The sequence below is a fragment of the Globicephala melas genome, chromosome 15 (genome assembly GCF_963455315.2).
Source record: "Globicephala melas chromosome 15, mGloMel1.2, whole genome shotgun sequence".
Lineage (NCBI taxonomy): Eukaryota > Metazoa > Chordata > Mammalia > Artiodactyla > Delphinidae > Globicephala > Globicephala melas.
In genome coordinates, this window is record NC_083328.1 from 16,237,753 (window position 1) to 16,252,216 (window position 14,464).

Here is a 14,464-nt window from a genome sequence, read left to right on the forward strand (position 1 = left end):
TGAGACGATTCCTAGGTTTTTGTGTTGAGCCGAGCATCTAGAGGAATAGTGAGCCCATTTGCTGCGATGGAAAAAAGGCGCAGGTTTGAGATAGGAGAATCAAGAGCTCCATTTGAGATCTATTGAGTTTGAGATGTTTTTGGACATACAGAGCCATGATGCAGGAAGTTGGGTAGGGGAGTCTGGAGGAGAGGAGAGGGCTGGGCTGGAAATATACATTTGTGAGTCATCAGCGTATAGATGGTATTTAAAGCCATGCGACTGGATGAGATCACCTAGGGAGAGAGGGTATAGATAGAAAAGAGAAGGTCCAAGCCTGAGCAGCTCAGAGGAGGAGGAGTTGAGAAAACTGATGAGTGTGGCCCCCATGCCTGGAGGCAGGATGCTGACAGACAGAACCAACCGTTAGATGACAGAAGTAAAAAGAGAGAAGTGATCGTTAGATGTGGCAAGTTATGGGGTCATTGGCAGACCTGGCCAAAGTGGCTTCAGTGCAGTGGGAGGGACAAAGCCAGGTCTGAAGGGTTTGAAGAATACACTAAAGGTGAGGGAGCGATGACAGCAAGTGTAGACAGCCCCTTAGGGATTGTCTGTCTATACTCTGAACGATGTGCATCCCTGAGTTCTCTCCCCTGTGGTCCCCGCAGGCAGAAACCATGCCCTGGTGATTTCTATCTAAGCCATAAATGGAGCCCAGCACATAACAGGAGCTCAATACATTTATTTAATGGTTGGATGAATAAATGAATGGATAATTCACTGCTTGTGTCCAAAGGGCCTTTTCTTTTTTTTGGAAAAGGGGAATTCATTTATTAAAGAAAAGTCATCTGCGAGTTCTACTTAAGTTAGTACCCTTGACGTTAACACTTTGGATTGAAACATGCCATCTTTCAAATAACAAATGGACTCTACAAGCAGCGCTTACAGGTCAATCCAAGTAGCGTTTCAAGAGCCCAGAGGGACACTGGAGGGAGGTGACCCCTTCCCGGGGTGACGACCTTGTCTGTAAACACTGTCAGAGGCTAGAGGCACGGCTGAGCACGCTGCCGCCACAGAGGTTTTTCAGCAGGAAGATCCAAGCACGAGTGTGGCCTGGGCGCCCAACACCCAGGGTGGGGCCCCCTCCGGCCCGCCCTTCTCCGCTCCCCAGCCCAGGGCACCCCGGGGTCTGTCCGCTCTTCCCAGCCCTCGGCTGGGAAGTAAGAGGCCGCCCTCCTGGACCCCGCGGCTGGAGCACGTGGCCTACGTGCAGTTCAGGGTCTGGAAAATGCGGGAGATCTGCAGCATGACTGGGCCCGTCTCGGCATCGTTCATCCACTGGGTGCTGTTCAGCGGGTTCTCGAGCATGTCTTCAAATGTCAGTAAGATTTTAGGGTTGGTCAGGCCCAGCTGCACCACGGGGTTATCCAGGATGGCCTGAAACAGGCTGTCGCAAAGGGCCTTTTCTGGTAGAGAGGACAGCAGTGTTCTTTTGAGGCAACGGAGGAAACTACCAAATCTACTCCAAAGGCTAAAGGCTCTGGACCCCTTCTCTCAGGACCCCATCTCCCAGCTAAGGCCCCAAGGGCAGCTGCATGCAGACTTGGGGAGGGGGCCCTGGGCCAGAGCCAGGAACCAGGTTGAGTCCCTGCTGCCCTTCACATGCCTGCGTCATTGGGTAAATCACTTCCTCTTTCTTAGAAGAGATAAGTGTAGGGAAAAGAGGCCCACAGGAGCCAGTCCTGCAGGAGGCCCCATAGATGTTAGTCTGTCTCCTCTTTCCCCCCCTTTTTTTCTTTTTGCGCCTTTTCCTTGTTTAGGAAGTAGAAGCTGACCCTGACAAGTACCTCCCAGGGTTGCTGCGAGGAGAATGGTTGGGTAGTCCCTGAGGATCGGAAAGATGAGGGGTACGAATCCAGTGGAGGAAGGAGCCTCCTTCCGTAGGACAGAGGACCTCATACACGCCACAGACACATGCCTGGTGTGGGGCATGTCATGGAACTGGGACTGTCAGAGGCTGCTGAATAGGCAACTGTGTAATAAAACCAAGGAGACCCTGAAGTGTCCTTGGGCTTGGGTGGGGCGGGACACATGTGTGACAGACAGGCCCACCTTCCAATCAGAAGGGAGCTAATTCTTAGCCACTGGTTGGGGGGGCAAGAGGAGTGAAAGTGGCTGTTGGGAAGTGACAAATAAGGGAAAAGCAGAAACTAGAAAGGGTAAATGGGATGGCCCTTTGGGGAGCCCACCCAGAGAGGGGTAGCCTGTGAAGGCTCTGTGCATGACCAAGCGACCTGCCCCGAGATGGGCCGGGGGACTTCCTCTGACAACCCCCATGCCTGCAATACCTTTCCCTGCAGCACCTGATACAACCTGATGGGATGAGGCGGGAGGGCCTGGAGCCTGGGAGCTGTGCCTTCCTTGGGCAAGAACAGGCAAACAAGCAGGCAGGCATAGACACTGCTGCCACCTAGTGGAAATGCCTGTTATTTGTCTAGGTTGCTAACCCCAGGGTTGTCCTCAGCTGAGCACTACGAGACAGAGTTTGGGCATGGGGGAGACCCCTGTGCCCCTGCATTTGAGGACACGAGGCAGGGGGTAGGCTCAGGGAGGAGGATACATGCCATTGGGAAGTGTGTGTTGCCCACATCACTTTGCCCATCTATGCCTTGTCTCCCTCTTCTATAAGATGAGGGCAGCAGTACCTACCTCATAGGATTTTATGATGGTTAAATGAGTCAGTCCATTTAAAGTACTTGGCATAGTAGCAAGTGCTCAATAAATGCTATCTGTGGTCAATCCAAGGGGTAAGTGGAGATGTTTAGGCCTGTCCCCCCTCCCCCCGCAAATCCACTATGCCTGCTATACGAATGCAGCTTTCCTTAGTCCCGGCTTTCAGCAAGATTGCCCAACCAAGTCCCCCTATCTGTAAATCCTGGGGCTTCCACTGTTATTGTTCTATCATCAGCATCAGCCCAAAGGCTCTGTGGGTCCCAATCCCTTCCCTTTGGATTCGGAGGCTTGGGGGGAAGGATTCCAGATCCTAGCACTTTCTCTCTCCCCTCACCCTAGAGTGTGTGATCAGAATGGCTCTGGGCGGTGACATCACAGAGCCCTCACCGCATCACTGGAGTGGAAGGGTGATGAGGCCGTGGCAGTGGGCGCAGGTGTGGATGTGGCTGGCTGGGCTGGGGACCGTAGAATCAGGTGGGAAGCTGTCCTGGGAACAGTGGGAAGGAGGAAGGCTGGGGTGTGGGGTTCCTGCCCCTGAGAGGCTGGGAGGCCAAGCCTGGGCTTTTCTCTTTGCTCTCCATGCTTCTCTCCCATCCTCCCTGTTTGGCGTGGGTCCTCTCATGGAGAGCTCAGCTGACCCTCAAGAAGTTCCTGGAACAAAATCAAGGCCCTCCACAGCTGTACTAGGGCTCTGTGGCCTGGCCAGGCCCTGGGTCTGCCTCAGCCTCTTGGGTGGGGGGCACGGGTCTGTTTGGCTCTTTCATAGACTTTGCTCTGGGTCCCCAGCACCCATCCTGGAGAATGCCAAGGCCTTGGCCCGGGGAGCAGAGTCTCCACTCTTCCTAGACAGACCTGACTTCTTTGATTACCCAGACTCGGACCAAGCCAGGCTCCTGGCCCTGGCCCAGTTCATTGGAGAGAGACCTGTCATCTTTGTTAACTCAGGTATGACCCAGCTTGAGAAGGGGCTGCCCTCCTTGACGGGGCCTGGAGGACAGCTGCCCTTGGCCCTTCGGTTGGAGGTGAGTCCAGGGCCCCTGCCTCAACCTCACTGTCTAGCAGGTTCCGACTCCATGCTCTTCCATCACATCCTGGTGGGCGCTCTGGTGGTGGCCTTCATCTTCCTGCTTTTCCAGTTCTGCACACACATGTAAGGCCTGTCCCCCTCCCCAAGCCCCGCCCACCTCAACCTTCCTTGGGAGAGGCTGAAGGACCCAAAGCCCAGGGAGGCGGTGGTGGCGTGACCTCCCACCTCTGATCTCCACACCCAATAGGAGCTGTGAGAAAGGGGCCTAAAAAGCCGGACGGACGAGGGCCCTGGACTCTGCCCTGAGTGCCCATACCCGCCCTCCTCTCCTGCTGATGAATAAAAGTCCTTGCTTCTTTCTCCCTGACTGCTCAGCGACCCAGGCCGGGGGCCCTGCCCTGTCCTGCGGTCAACCAGTCATCGTGCTTTCTATCCCCAGGCGCCTGCTCCCTTCCCAGCCCCAAAGAACTGGGTGACGAGGGCCTTGGTGGCGTTCACGCAGATCGTCTTTATTAGCGGTCTGTAAAGCACCTCCCAGGGTCCCCCGACCCCAGACTGGAGGAAGCCTTGAGAGGTCTGTAGCACCAGGGACATGCCAGGGCCCGAGGGCGAGATGTGCAGCCTAATGGGGAAGGGACCAGGCGGCCCCCCACCTGCCCCCGGGGTTGCTCAGCACTGGGAAGGCTGGGGGGTAGCAACCACCTCCCTCCCCCGACACCCACAAACGAGTTTGCATTTGGACGAATTAATAAAATAAATAAGATTCCTCAGGTTGGCCTCCCCTGGAGAGGAGCAGTGGGGACAGCCAGCCCTGAGCGAGCCCACGGGCATTAGATAGGGTGTCCCCTCCCTCCCAGGTGACAGGGAGTTGAGAGGAGTTTGCAGCAGGGGGGCTGGCATGGCCTTGGCAGCAGGGCCTCCCCGACAATTCTGTGAGTCCTGGTCCCCTCAGGCTCCCCACAGCCTTGAGCCCTAAGCGGTTGGGAAGGGGTGCGTCTTCTTCCTCTTCCTTCGCTTCTCCAGGGCCCAGGGGAGGTGATGGAGACAGAGGCTAGGCAGGAGGGGGTCGACCCTCGCTCGGTTCAGGCACTGTAGGGAGAGGTCCCCTCTCCCTGCCTTCCAACTCACCTGGTCCCAGCCCTCAGCCCCTGAGGGGACATGTCCCCACCCCTTCGGAGTCCATCTGTCAGTTCCCGGGGGCTGTCAGGGCAAGAGGCCACTGGCTCCTCCCCCCACCCAGCAGCCCCAGAGCCCTGTCCCCACGGCGTAGGGGTGGGGTGGGGAGGGCCCCCGGCCCCCGGCCCCACCCTCAGTCCTGGGTCTGACAGGGGGAGGGCGGCCGGGAGCCCCGGGGCCGGAAGAGGCGGCAGGCCCCGCGGCAGATGAGGAAGAACCAGTAGAGCTGCGGGGCTAGGAGCAGCGCGGCGCCCAGGTTGACGTGGGCCGGGATGGCGAGCGGCACGGCGAGCAGGGGCAGGCCCGCGTGCCGCCCGTAGGCCCAGTACAGGTAGGGGAAGAGCAGCACCCGGCAGCAGAGGAAGCTGAGCAGCATCAGGGCCCCGTTCACCTTGTGCAGCAGCGTGTGCTGCTGCTTGTACTGCGGGCGGGGCGGGCAGACAGGGGCGGGGTGAGGGGCGGGGCGCCTCCGGCCACGCCCCCGGCTCAGCCCCCGGGCCACCTCCCCCCTCGGCCCACCTCCCTGCCTCGCCTTCCTCGGACAGGGGCCAGGTTAGGGGCCCCAGGCCCCGCTCCCCTCCACCCGCCCCCCTCCGCCCTGACGCCTCCCCTATACCCCGCCTTATAGCCCCGACTCTTCATCTGTCCTTTAAAGCATCTCCAATCGGTCCCTAAAAGTACCCGCCCTTCCCCGGTCCTCCTGTCACGCTCAGAACCCCCAGCGCCCCTCTCACCTGGATGAGGATCTTGCCAAGGCAGACGAAGGGGGTGCTGACCTCTGCCATCAGCAAGCAGCCTAGAAAGAAATCTCCCTTGCCTTGACGCCACACCTGAGAGGAGAGGAAGGAAACCGCCTGCCCTGAGCCTGGGTTCCTGGGCAGCACCTGCCCCCCCACCCCCGTCACTTTTGGGGATGCTTCACTCTGAAAGTCTGAGCACAGGTGAACAGTAGCTGAGCTGGGAGCACTAACTCACCGTATCCCTCCAACCATCCTGCAGGTGAGATGGTATTCCTGATACTACAGATGAGAAACTGAGTCTCAGAGGCAGTGGTGTGTAACCACAGCTCCAAAGCACCACAGCTGGGTGCGATCCACCCTCTTGCTGTTTGGGGCTGGGCTGGAGCTCATTAACCCCTCCATGGGGCCCTCCATCCTGGGCCTGCCCTGCTGCTGGGACCTGGACCCAGGGCTTCCTAGGCTCCTGCAGTGCTGGCATGAGCAGGACACGGGGCCCTGGCTCTCAGCGGCCCCACTCACCACGGACAGTGGGAAGCACACGAGCACCATGACAGCATGGTGGAGGACCATGAGGAACTCCTTGTGCAGGTAGCCGCGTGCCGCGGCCCAGGTGCTGCCCGGGGCTCTGGTCCCCGCTTCGTCCCCTCCGTGCCCCTTGACCTGGTGCTTGTGCCAGTGACAGAGGAACATGGCGTAGATGTCATAGATGAAGTAGGGCACCGCAAATTGCGTGTAGGCAGAGGAAAGCCAGTGTCTGTCGGGCAGAGAGAAAGGGGGGTCAAGGAGGAAAGGGGATGGGCAGGGCAGTTGCCAGGTGCCGGGGTCCATGCTGGACGCATCACGGGAGTCAGATCTCAGGTGATATTCGTAACAACGCTGAGACGGAAGTGGACTCTCAAGTTACAAGGGTAGAGGGTGAAAAACTTGCCCAAGGTCACACTATCACACAGCTGGTAAGTAGTAGGGCTGGGATTCAAACACCGACTGACCTGAGGACCCACCCAGGATTCATATTCATTCATTCACATTCTCCCTCTCTCTCTCTTTCTCTCTCTCTCTCTCTCTCTCTCTCTCTCTCTCTGCAATATGGTGGGAGAAAAAGGAATAGAGACCAGAAGACAGCCACAGACCTGAGGGCCGAGATAGAGTGAGAAAACAAGCCAGACCAGATCTGAGAAACAGCTGAGATCAGGACGAATTACAGCAGAAGAGTAATTCTGGGAGTGGTGGGGAGAGAGCATATTGGCTGACATCAATTGACTGCTTATTACATGCGGGCACTATTCTAATATTCTAAATCTTTTACATGCACAAACGTATTTACTCCCCACAGAAAGCCTATAAAAAGTAGGTATGGTTGTCACCCCATTTTACAGGTGAGAGAGGCTAGGTAACCTGACCAAGGGATCAACATGAGAAGTCTGGCTCCACAGCTCTCCCTCTCAGCCCTGCTGTCCCCTAGAAGATTCGAGACAGGGGTCCCAGACAGGCCGCACTGGGGAGTTGGTGGTGCTGTCAGCGGTGTTTGCTCTGCTTGAATGTGGCCCCATCTCTTGTTTTTTCAGGTACAGCCAAGCATTATGGAGAAAACGCTGAGCAAAAGGAGTCAAGAGCAGAGAAAGTTCCAGGCACTTAGTGAGTAAACAAAAATGAAAAGTGCATGAATACGCAACATTGCATTTTTCTTCTCGAGTCAGCACTTGAAGCACCTTCTCTTGAATCTGTAGTCCTGTGACAGGTCCGAGGTGGGGTGGGAGGTCGAAGAGGCAGGCCCAGGGGAACTCGCCCAGCTCGGTGGAGGGATGAAAGCAAAGTCAGCCAGAAGGGACGCAAATATGAGGACAAAATAAGAGCAGCTGCTGAAGGGAGAAGTGGAGTGAGACCTGAGGGCAGGGCAGCTGAGGACCAGGGGTGAGATGGAAACAGAAGGTGAACCCTGGGGAAGGCTGGCCTGGAAGGGGACAGGCAGCCCACTCTAGCAGGGATGATTTCAGGAAAAGAGAAGCAGAGACCCATGCTGGAGTGTGTGACCAAGAGGGAGAGAGAGAGGAGAGGAGGCAGTGGCCCAGGTTAGAGACGAAGGGCAGGAAGGTGGAAAGGGGTCCCACTGGCCCAAGAGAAGTTAGAGCAGAGAGTGGCCTGGAGAGTCAGTCACAGCAGACACGGTGACACCACTAGCTTGTGGGGCTCCAGGACCTCCAGGCCCTGGGCTCCAGTGTGCAGGGTTAAACCCATTCCCACCCTCTTCAGCAATTAGGTGCTCAGAGGTAGGAACAGCTGTTGCCCCTGGATTAACCCTGATCCTTCCCACCCACCTGAGGATTAAGCGGGGAGGGACAAGAACAGACTGGGTGGGGCGGGGGAGAAAATGTAAGAACTGAAAAGTGACCTCTGTAAGAAGGCGAGAGAAGGGAATGTGTGGGGATCCAGGCTCATCTTGGACCCAGGGGTGGGAATGGGGGGAGAGGACAAGAGGAAGCCAAGTCCCCGGGGTGGGGGTCTGAAGAAAGAGTTTAGCATCCACTCTGTGTGGCCAGAACTGCTCTAGGCGTTAGACACACACAAGTCAATTCCTCCTCGCAGCAGCCCTTCCAGGGAGGGATGGACCTCAGTCCACAGATGAAGGAACTCGAGGGAGACAGGGAATGTCTCTAGGTTGGGGCATCCAGACAATGTCCCTGGGGCTCAGCGCCACCAGAGGAGGGAACAGGACCAGAAGTTAAGCGTGGGGCGTCATCAGCACCCTCACCGGCAACTGTGCGGCAGCGGCCCGTGGGTCAACTAGAGCTGCCCGTCAGCACCACGGACAGGGCCCCTCTCCTCCCTCCTCCTGCTCTGCCTCTCAGGCCTGGGGTTTTGGCAAGCGCCAGGCACTGCAGCAGCTCCCAGTGCCAAATTTTGGCCTCTTCACCCTCCACTCCCCACCCCACTGCCTAACCACTGGTGGCCTTGTTTGTGTCATCTGTCCCTCTCATGCACAGAGCTGGGGCTGGACACCTGGATTCTGGGGGGAGGGGAGGGGTGAGCCCGACATGAGTAGAGAAGCACCCCAGTTGGGTGCTGATTGGAAATGGGGTCCGAGGGGTGAAAGGGTGGGAGGAGGTACGGGAGGAAACAACCTTCAGAACCTACTATGATCCCAGAGGCCGGGAAGCCTAGGAGCTGCTTTGAGAATCCTTTTTGCTCCCCGCTCCCTCTCCTCCTGGTTCTGACCTTTAAGGACAGGATGTGGATAAATTTATCCCTGGGTGTTGAGTTGCAGCTACTGCAGTTGACTTGCTCAGGCTCAAGTTAAGGGCTTGGGGACCACTGAAGGAGCCCCCTAGATGACCTGGGGTACTCAGGGGTCACACACACACACAGGCTGCTGGAACGGGGGCTAAGGTGGTCTCATGGCACTTACTGGTCATCTATGATGTGCTTGCAGGAGGTGGAGACGATGTAGCCAGCTGTGGAGGCCATGACGGCTTGGACAGAGGACACTAGCCTAGGGAGGAAGAGGGAGCAGCAGTAGAGGCAGGAGACGCGCCCCTCGGTTCCTCCTCCTTACTGACCGGTTTCTGCACTTCTTGGGTGCTCCCTGCCCATCTTTCCCCAAGGCTGCCTTGCCCGGGACTCAGCCACACCACCTCAGGCTCCTGGACTGGCCCGGCTGCTACTCCTCGGTTCACCCATTCCTCACTGGACACTGAGTTGCCTTCCTCCAGGAGGACACCAGGGAGGTCATCGTGAGGTGAGAAGCTGCTGAGCACGAGTGGCTGATGACAAGGTGTCCCTTCCAGGGAAGTGGGGGGGCACAGCACAGGATGGCAGGGGGAAGCCCACGGGCCTGTTCTGGCACCGTCAGCTGCCCAGTCATGGTGCCAGTTATCCCATGGCCCCTCGGTTGCCTCTGATTCCCCCTGGTCACTTTCCCGCTCTCTCATTGCGTGCCACCACGCTCCCCTCTCCAACTCTGGCCCGGATTCCAGGGTGTGCAGAGTTCCACTGTTCACTCCTCTGTCCCTCATTCCCCCAAACACATGCCCCGAATAATACACAGCTCTGTGCCCCTTGCCTTGCTCTCTAATATCCTATAGGGATGTTTTAGTCACAGGCCGGACCTGTTTTGGAGGGTGGGAGGGTGAATGGGAAAGGGAGGGAGAGCAGTCTGAATACTAGTAGACCAGATGGCTGGGCTTGGATGCGGTCTCCCGGGACAGCGAGTAGGGCAGCGAGGAGAGAGGGAAGCTTGGAGGTAGAGCCCACCGACCACTTCAGGAGCCCCCAGTCCCCACCGGGCCAAGGGTCCATTCCATCCCCATAGAGCCTGGGGCGGCGGGGAAGGGATGCAGTTTACCTGGCTGAGACAATGACCGCGTCGGCCTCCCCCCAGCGCAGCTGGGGCAGCCGCTGGAGCGTGTTCTTGGAGAGCAGGAAGAGTCCGGGGAACACCACCCCTCCAGCCACCATTGGGGTCAGCATGGTGCTCAGGCCTCGGGCAGGGAGCCGAGCGAGCGGCCGAGAAGGGACAGGGAGGCCGAGCTGAAGGGAGTTAGAGGTGGAGAAGGGACGCCAAGCCGGGGAAGGAGAGAGAGAAAGAGAAAGGGGCACAAAGGGGACAGGGCAGGGACGGGATGGGGCTGTCGAGTCAGACCAGAGGACCCGAGAAAGGGAGTTAGATGAGACTGGGGAAATGGGGAGAGACCGGGGACAGGGAGGACCCGAGAAAGGGAGCAGGAGAAAGCCAGCCAGAGGGTTGGGAGAGAGCCGAGGAGGGGAGGACCGGGTGAGAGGACAGAGGGAGGGGGTACAGGACGAGGAGGATGCGGATGGGGGAGGGGAGGGTGAGAGGCAGGTGGGGGGGGGCTTACGTGGAGAGGCTGGGAGGGCCCGAGGAGGCGGGGTGGGAGGTGGGGGGTGGGACTGTGGTGCCAGCTCTGAAAGGGAGGGAGGGGAGACAGAGGAGCAGCCGGGCAAGTGGTCAGCGGTCAGCACGGCTCTCCCGCCTCTCGCTGCCGCCAGAGTCCCCGCGGCCCGGCCGGGAGGCTGTACGGGGCATTATGGAGAGTTCGTGCCCAGCCCCCTGCCCCCTCGGTGGGGAGGGGGAGGGGGACGGGAAGTCGCCGGCTCGGGGAGGGCGGGGGAGGGGGAGGGAAATGATGGCACCGACCAGACACCAAGAAACCGGACCTGCAGCAGCATCTCCCCATGCAGCTCTGAACCACAGCGGCGGCTGCGACAGAGGTGGGGGGAAGCGGAGAAAGAGGGAGGGGGAGGCCCTTAAAGAGACAGCCGCTGCGGCAGGCACAGGGGCCTGCCTGGGAGGGTCGGCCTGGGAGGGCCAGGGGAGGGTCGTCTCTCCTCTTGGGGAGGGAGGTGGCCTGGGGCTCCTTGGCCAGCTGGGAGGAGGCCCTGGGCCCCCAGATGGGCCTGACCCCGTTTCCCACCAGTACTTTGCAAATGCCTGCCATTTCCTCCTCTGCCGAGGCATCTCAACATGTGTCCCTCAGCGGCCTCGGGGTCCCAGCTTAGGGGCACCCACCCCGGCAGAGAGAAAGAGGATTCCCTGGGGGGGGGAGCGGGAGAAGTTGGTGCATCTTGCTGTCTCTGAAGGATGAGTTTAAGGAACAGATGGGAATAAAAACACCTCAACACAGTATCCTTTGGGCTCAGAGACCCCCACGTCCCTCACCCCAATGGGAGGGAGGGAAACTCTGAGGTATATATACATGAGGTGCCTCTGGTCCCAACGCCGCCGCAAGACTGTCCTATGATCTCCTCTAACTATTGTAACAGCACTGAGGTAACGACATGTGTCCCCTTTTTACAGGTCAAGAAATGGTCCTGAGGCCTTCAGTGACCCTCCCCAAGGTCACATAATTCAGAAAACGCGAGAGACCACTCATACTAGGCGGCAGGGTTTGAAGAGGGTGGGGAAGTGCTGCTTCTCTGAAAACCCACTTCAATCCCGATGACGCCCCTGCCCGTGTCCTTCAGGCCTCCCCTAAGCCCTGGTCACTCTCTTTTTCTTCAGGTTTATTATGCTCCTGGCTCCCCTTCCTCTGCAACTTCACAGCCCAGTTTCCATGTGGGAAAGGACCCTGGGGATTGGCTGATTCAAGCCCCTCGTTCCACTGCAAGGAAACCAAGGCCCAGTGACTTGACCAGAGTCCCACTGCAGGTCAGAAGCCCCACCAGAACCACACTGGCCTCTGAGCTGCTTCTCACCCTTTCATGCTGCCTCCCTGGAATTTGGCCTTCTCGTCCTGAAACCAACTGCCCTGTAGACTTCTGCATGACGTGGGGCCCTGCTACCCAAACCATACTTTGGTTTTCAAGCCTGTCTTAAGATACGCCTCAATAGTAACGCTACGATTTGCCTTTGCCTGTCCAAAGCCCATGCCATCACCTCCCCAAAGGACTGGGATTTGCAATTTTGTGCTGCCCTCTAGTGTCGTACTGCGGGAACAGACCCTGGCCTTAGGCAGCAAGAGTGAGGGACAATTTTAGAGACAATAGTGGACCTAGCTTCCTGACCTCAGCGCTTCACTTAAGGGGAAAAGGGACCCAACTTCCTGAGTGTTTACTATGTGCTGGGGACGGGGTGCAGTGGTTTATCTCATTCTTATTTAATCTTCCCAGATGGTAGTATCTTTGTTTTATAGACAGGAACCTGAGGCTTAGAGATTCAAAAAAAAAAAAAATAGACAGAAAACCTGCCCAAGATAACCTAGCTATGAGAATTGGCAAAGCTGGCTTTCAAACCCATGTTTGCATAGCTCCAGAGCCAAAGGTGAGCAAGGCCGCAGGGTGGTGCTGAGCTGTGGGGAGGGCCACAGACCTGGTGAAGGAGCTGTGGCTTCATTTTGGATAGTGGGCATTAAAGCAGATAGAGATGGGTTTTTTGTCTTCCAGACACCCAAGTAAGTTCTGCCTTCTGCCGGCTCCCTCTCCTCCCTAAGGTTCACAGTTATGTTACTAATCGTTGTCAAATAGGCCATAGATTTGCAGCACAAGGGCCCAGGCCAGTCCATAAACATGTTTCGTTTGGCCAGTATGGTGTTGCCAGTATAGTATTTTCTTAAATTCTAAGTTATGTGTCAGTGTTTAAAAATTAGATTTCACATAAAAGCTCAACTTCTTTTAAGAAAAAAATCAGAAGGTCAGACAACATTGGGCCCACACTCTTAACTCCATGATGTCTGGCTGGAGCCGAGCAGCTGCTGCCCCCACTGGATGGCAAGAAAGTAGTCTTCCAGCTCACACAGTCCCCACAGAGCCAACATCCCTTGTGTCACTCGCGGGAGTTTGCAACCCCTATTTTATTTTATTTTATTTTGGCCACATGGCTTGTGGGATCTTAGTTCTCCGACCAGGGATTGAACCCGGGCCCCTGGCAGTGAGAGCACGGAGTCCTAACCGCTGGACTGCCAAGGAATTCCCTACCCCTATTCTACAGACATGAATTCACCTGACCCTCACACAACATCTCCACGAAGAATGGAAGGTGAGTATTCTTATTAAACCCATGGGGTTTACATGGGGGCTCTGAAGTTCAGAGAGGTTAAATGACTTGCAAGAGATCCCACAGCCAGTGTCTTTTGATTCTATATCTCCCACCCACCCACGCTCACATACACACATAGTCTGCTTCTGCTCTTATCACTAGCTCTTCCTGAAAGTAGGAGATCAACTCCACCAGCCCTGGCCCCAGGAAGGATGCCCTCACCCTGTCCTCTTACTTGGATGCCACCAGAACTGCCTCTGGTCTCTCCATCCGCAGGTTGGAGTGATTCTGCAGACCCCAGCAGAGGAGAGCAAAGCTCAGCGGGAAGAAGATGCAGCCCAGTACAAAGAGCAGGGTCATGCCTGTCTGGGGTAGAGAAGGTGAGAAAAGATGGCTGTGAGAACACCTCAACACAGTGTCCCTCAGACCCTCCCTTCACCCCAAAAACTCAAGGCCTATGGGATCCATCTTTCATAACTATCAAAAGCCATCAGGCGTAGCTCTTCCCCAATCTCTTCGAGATCCTTAATGCACTTTAAATATGCCTCATCCAGAGCAATTGGACATCCTAATTTTTGGTTATCAATCCATTTCCTACACTTTTATTCATTTCCTCTGTAGTTCCTGAAGCTGGCCTACACCTCCCAGTCCATCTCACACCTTAAAATTCCCTCTTTCTCTTTCAGCTCTTAAGTATGTGCCTGCTCTTTCTTAACTCACCCCATCCCATCCTCTGTCCCCCCACCCCAAGCTCTTTGTGTCACCTCTCCCCTCTCCTAGGTCCTCACCTCGGAGGGGCAAGGTGGAGGCTAGAGAGGGAGGCTGGTGGTTCTCATCAGTGCCCAGAACTCAGAAAAAAAGGAAGGAGGGGTGTTCAAATTGTAAAGATAACTGAAATTTTAAAAATAATATTTCTTTAAAAAGAAAAAGAAAACTCAAGGCATTATCCCATTAAAGAAACAAACAAAACATGGGAAAACCTTTGAAAACATATATATTTACATATATGTTATTTTTGTCTGGAAAAGCCTCCCCTCCCATCCACTCCAGGGAGGGGAGGTGTGAGGAAAGCCCAGGAGAGACGTAGGGAGTCAGGGCCTGCCATCCTGCACCCCTTAAGCAGCTTTGAGGGGACCTTCTCAGGATACAAGGAAAGCGTCAAACTGCAAGGGCATGAGGCGGAGGCAGCTCTACAGAGGCAGTTGGAGGGGGCAGGAACATCACCTTCCTATTGGTGGAATGGTGGACGGTTTGGAATATGCCGTCTTCCCATTGGCCCACTTCTTGACAACATGTGCTCTATCATATGCTTCCTGGAGA

The 14,464-nt window shown here is 56.5% G+C and overlaps 2 protein-coding genes and 1 long non-coding RNA gene across 3 annotated transcripts; 2 read left to right on the forward strand and 1 right to left on the reverse strand.

The window, feature by feature from the left end:
- The first annotated feature begins 3,122 nt into the window (after positions 1–3,122).
- Positions 3,123–3,866, forward strand: C15H16orf92 (chromosome 15 C16orf92 homolog). The gene is made up of 3 exons (XM_030871385.1): positions 3,123–3,186; positions 3,499–3,657; positions 3,775–3,866. The coding sequence occupies exons 1-3, from the start codon at positions 3,123–3,125 to the stop codon at positions 3,864–3,866; spliced, it is 315 nt and encodes a 104-aa protein (XP_030727245.1).
- Positions 3,867–4,227: 361 nt separating this feature from the next.
- TLCD3B (TLC domain containing 3B) lies at positions 4,228–10,861 on the reverse strand. Its single transcript, XM_030872124.2, has 5 exons — positions 9,995–10,861; positions 9,059–9,142; positions 6,175–6,409; positions 5,650–5,745; positions 4,228–5,336 (listed from the first exon to the last, which is right to left on the reverse strand). Exons 1-5 carry the CDS (start codon positions 10,117–10,119, stop codon positions 5,049–5,051), a joined length of 828 nt encoding a protein of 275 aa, XP_030727984.1. The 5' UTR covers positions 10,120–10,861; the 3' UTR covers positions 4,228–5,048.
- Positions 10,610–14,464, forward strand: LOC132593457 (uncharacterized). The gene is made up of 3 exons (XR_009558991.1): positions 10,610–10,881; positions 11,672–11,818; positions 13,002–14,464. It is a non-coding gene; the product is annotated as an uncharacterized lncRNA (long non-coding RNA).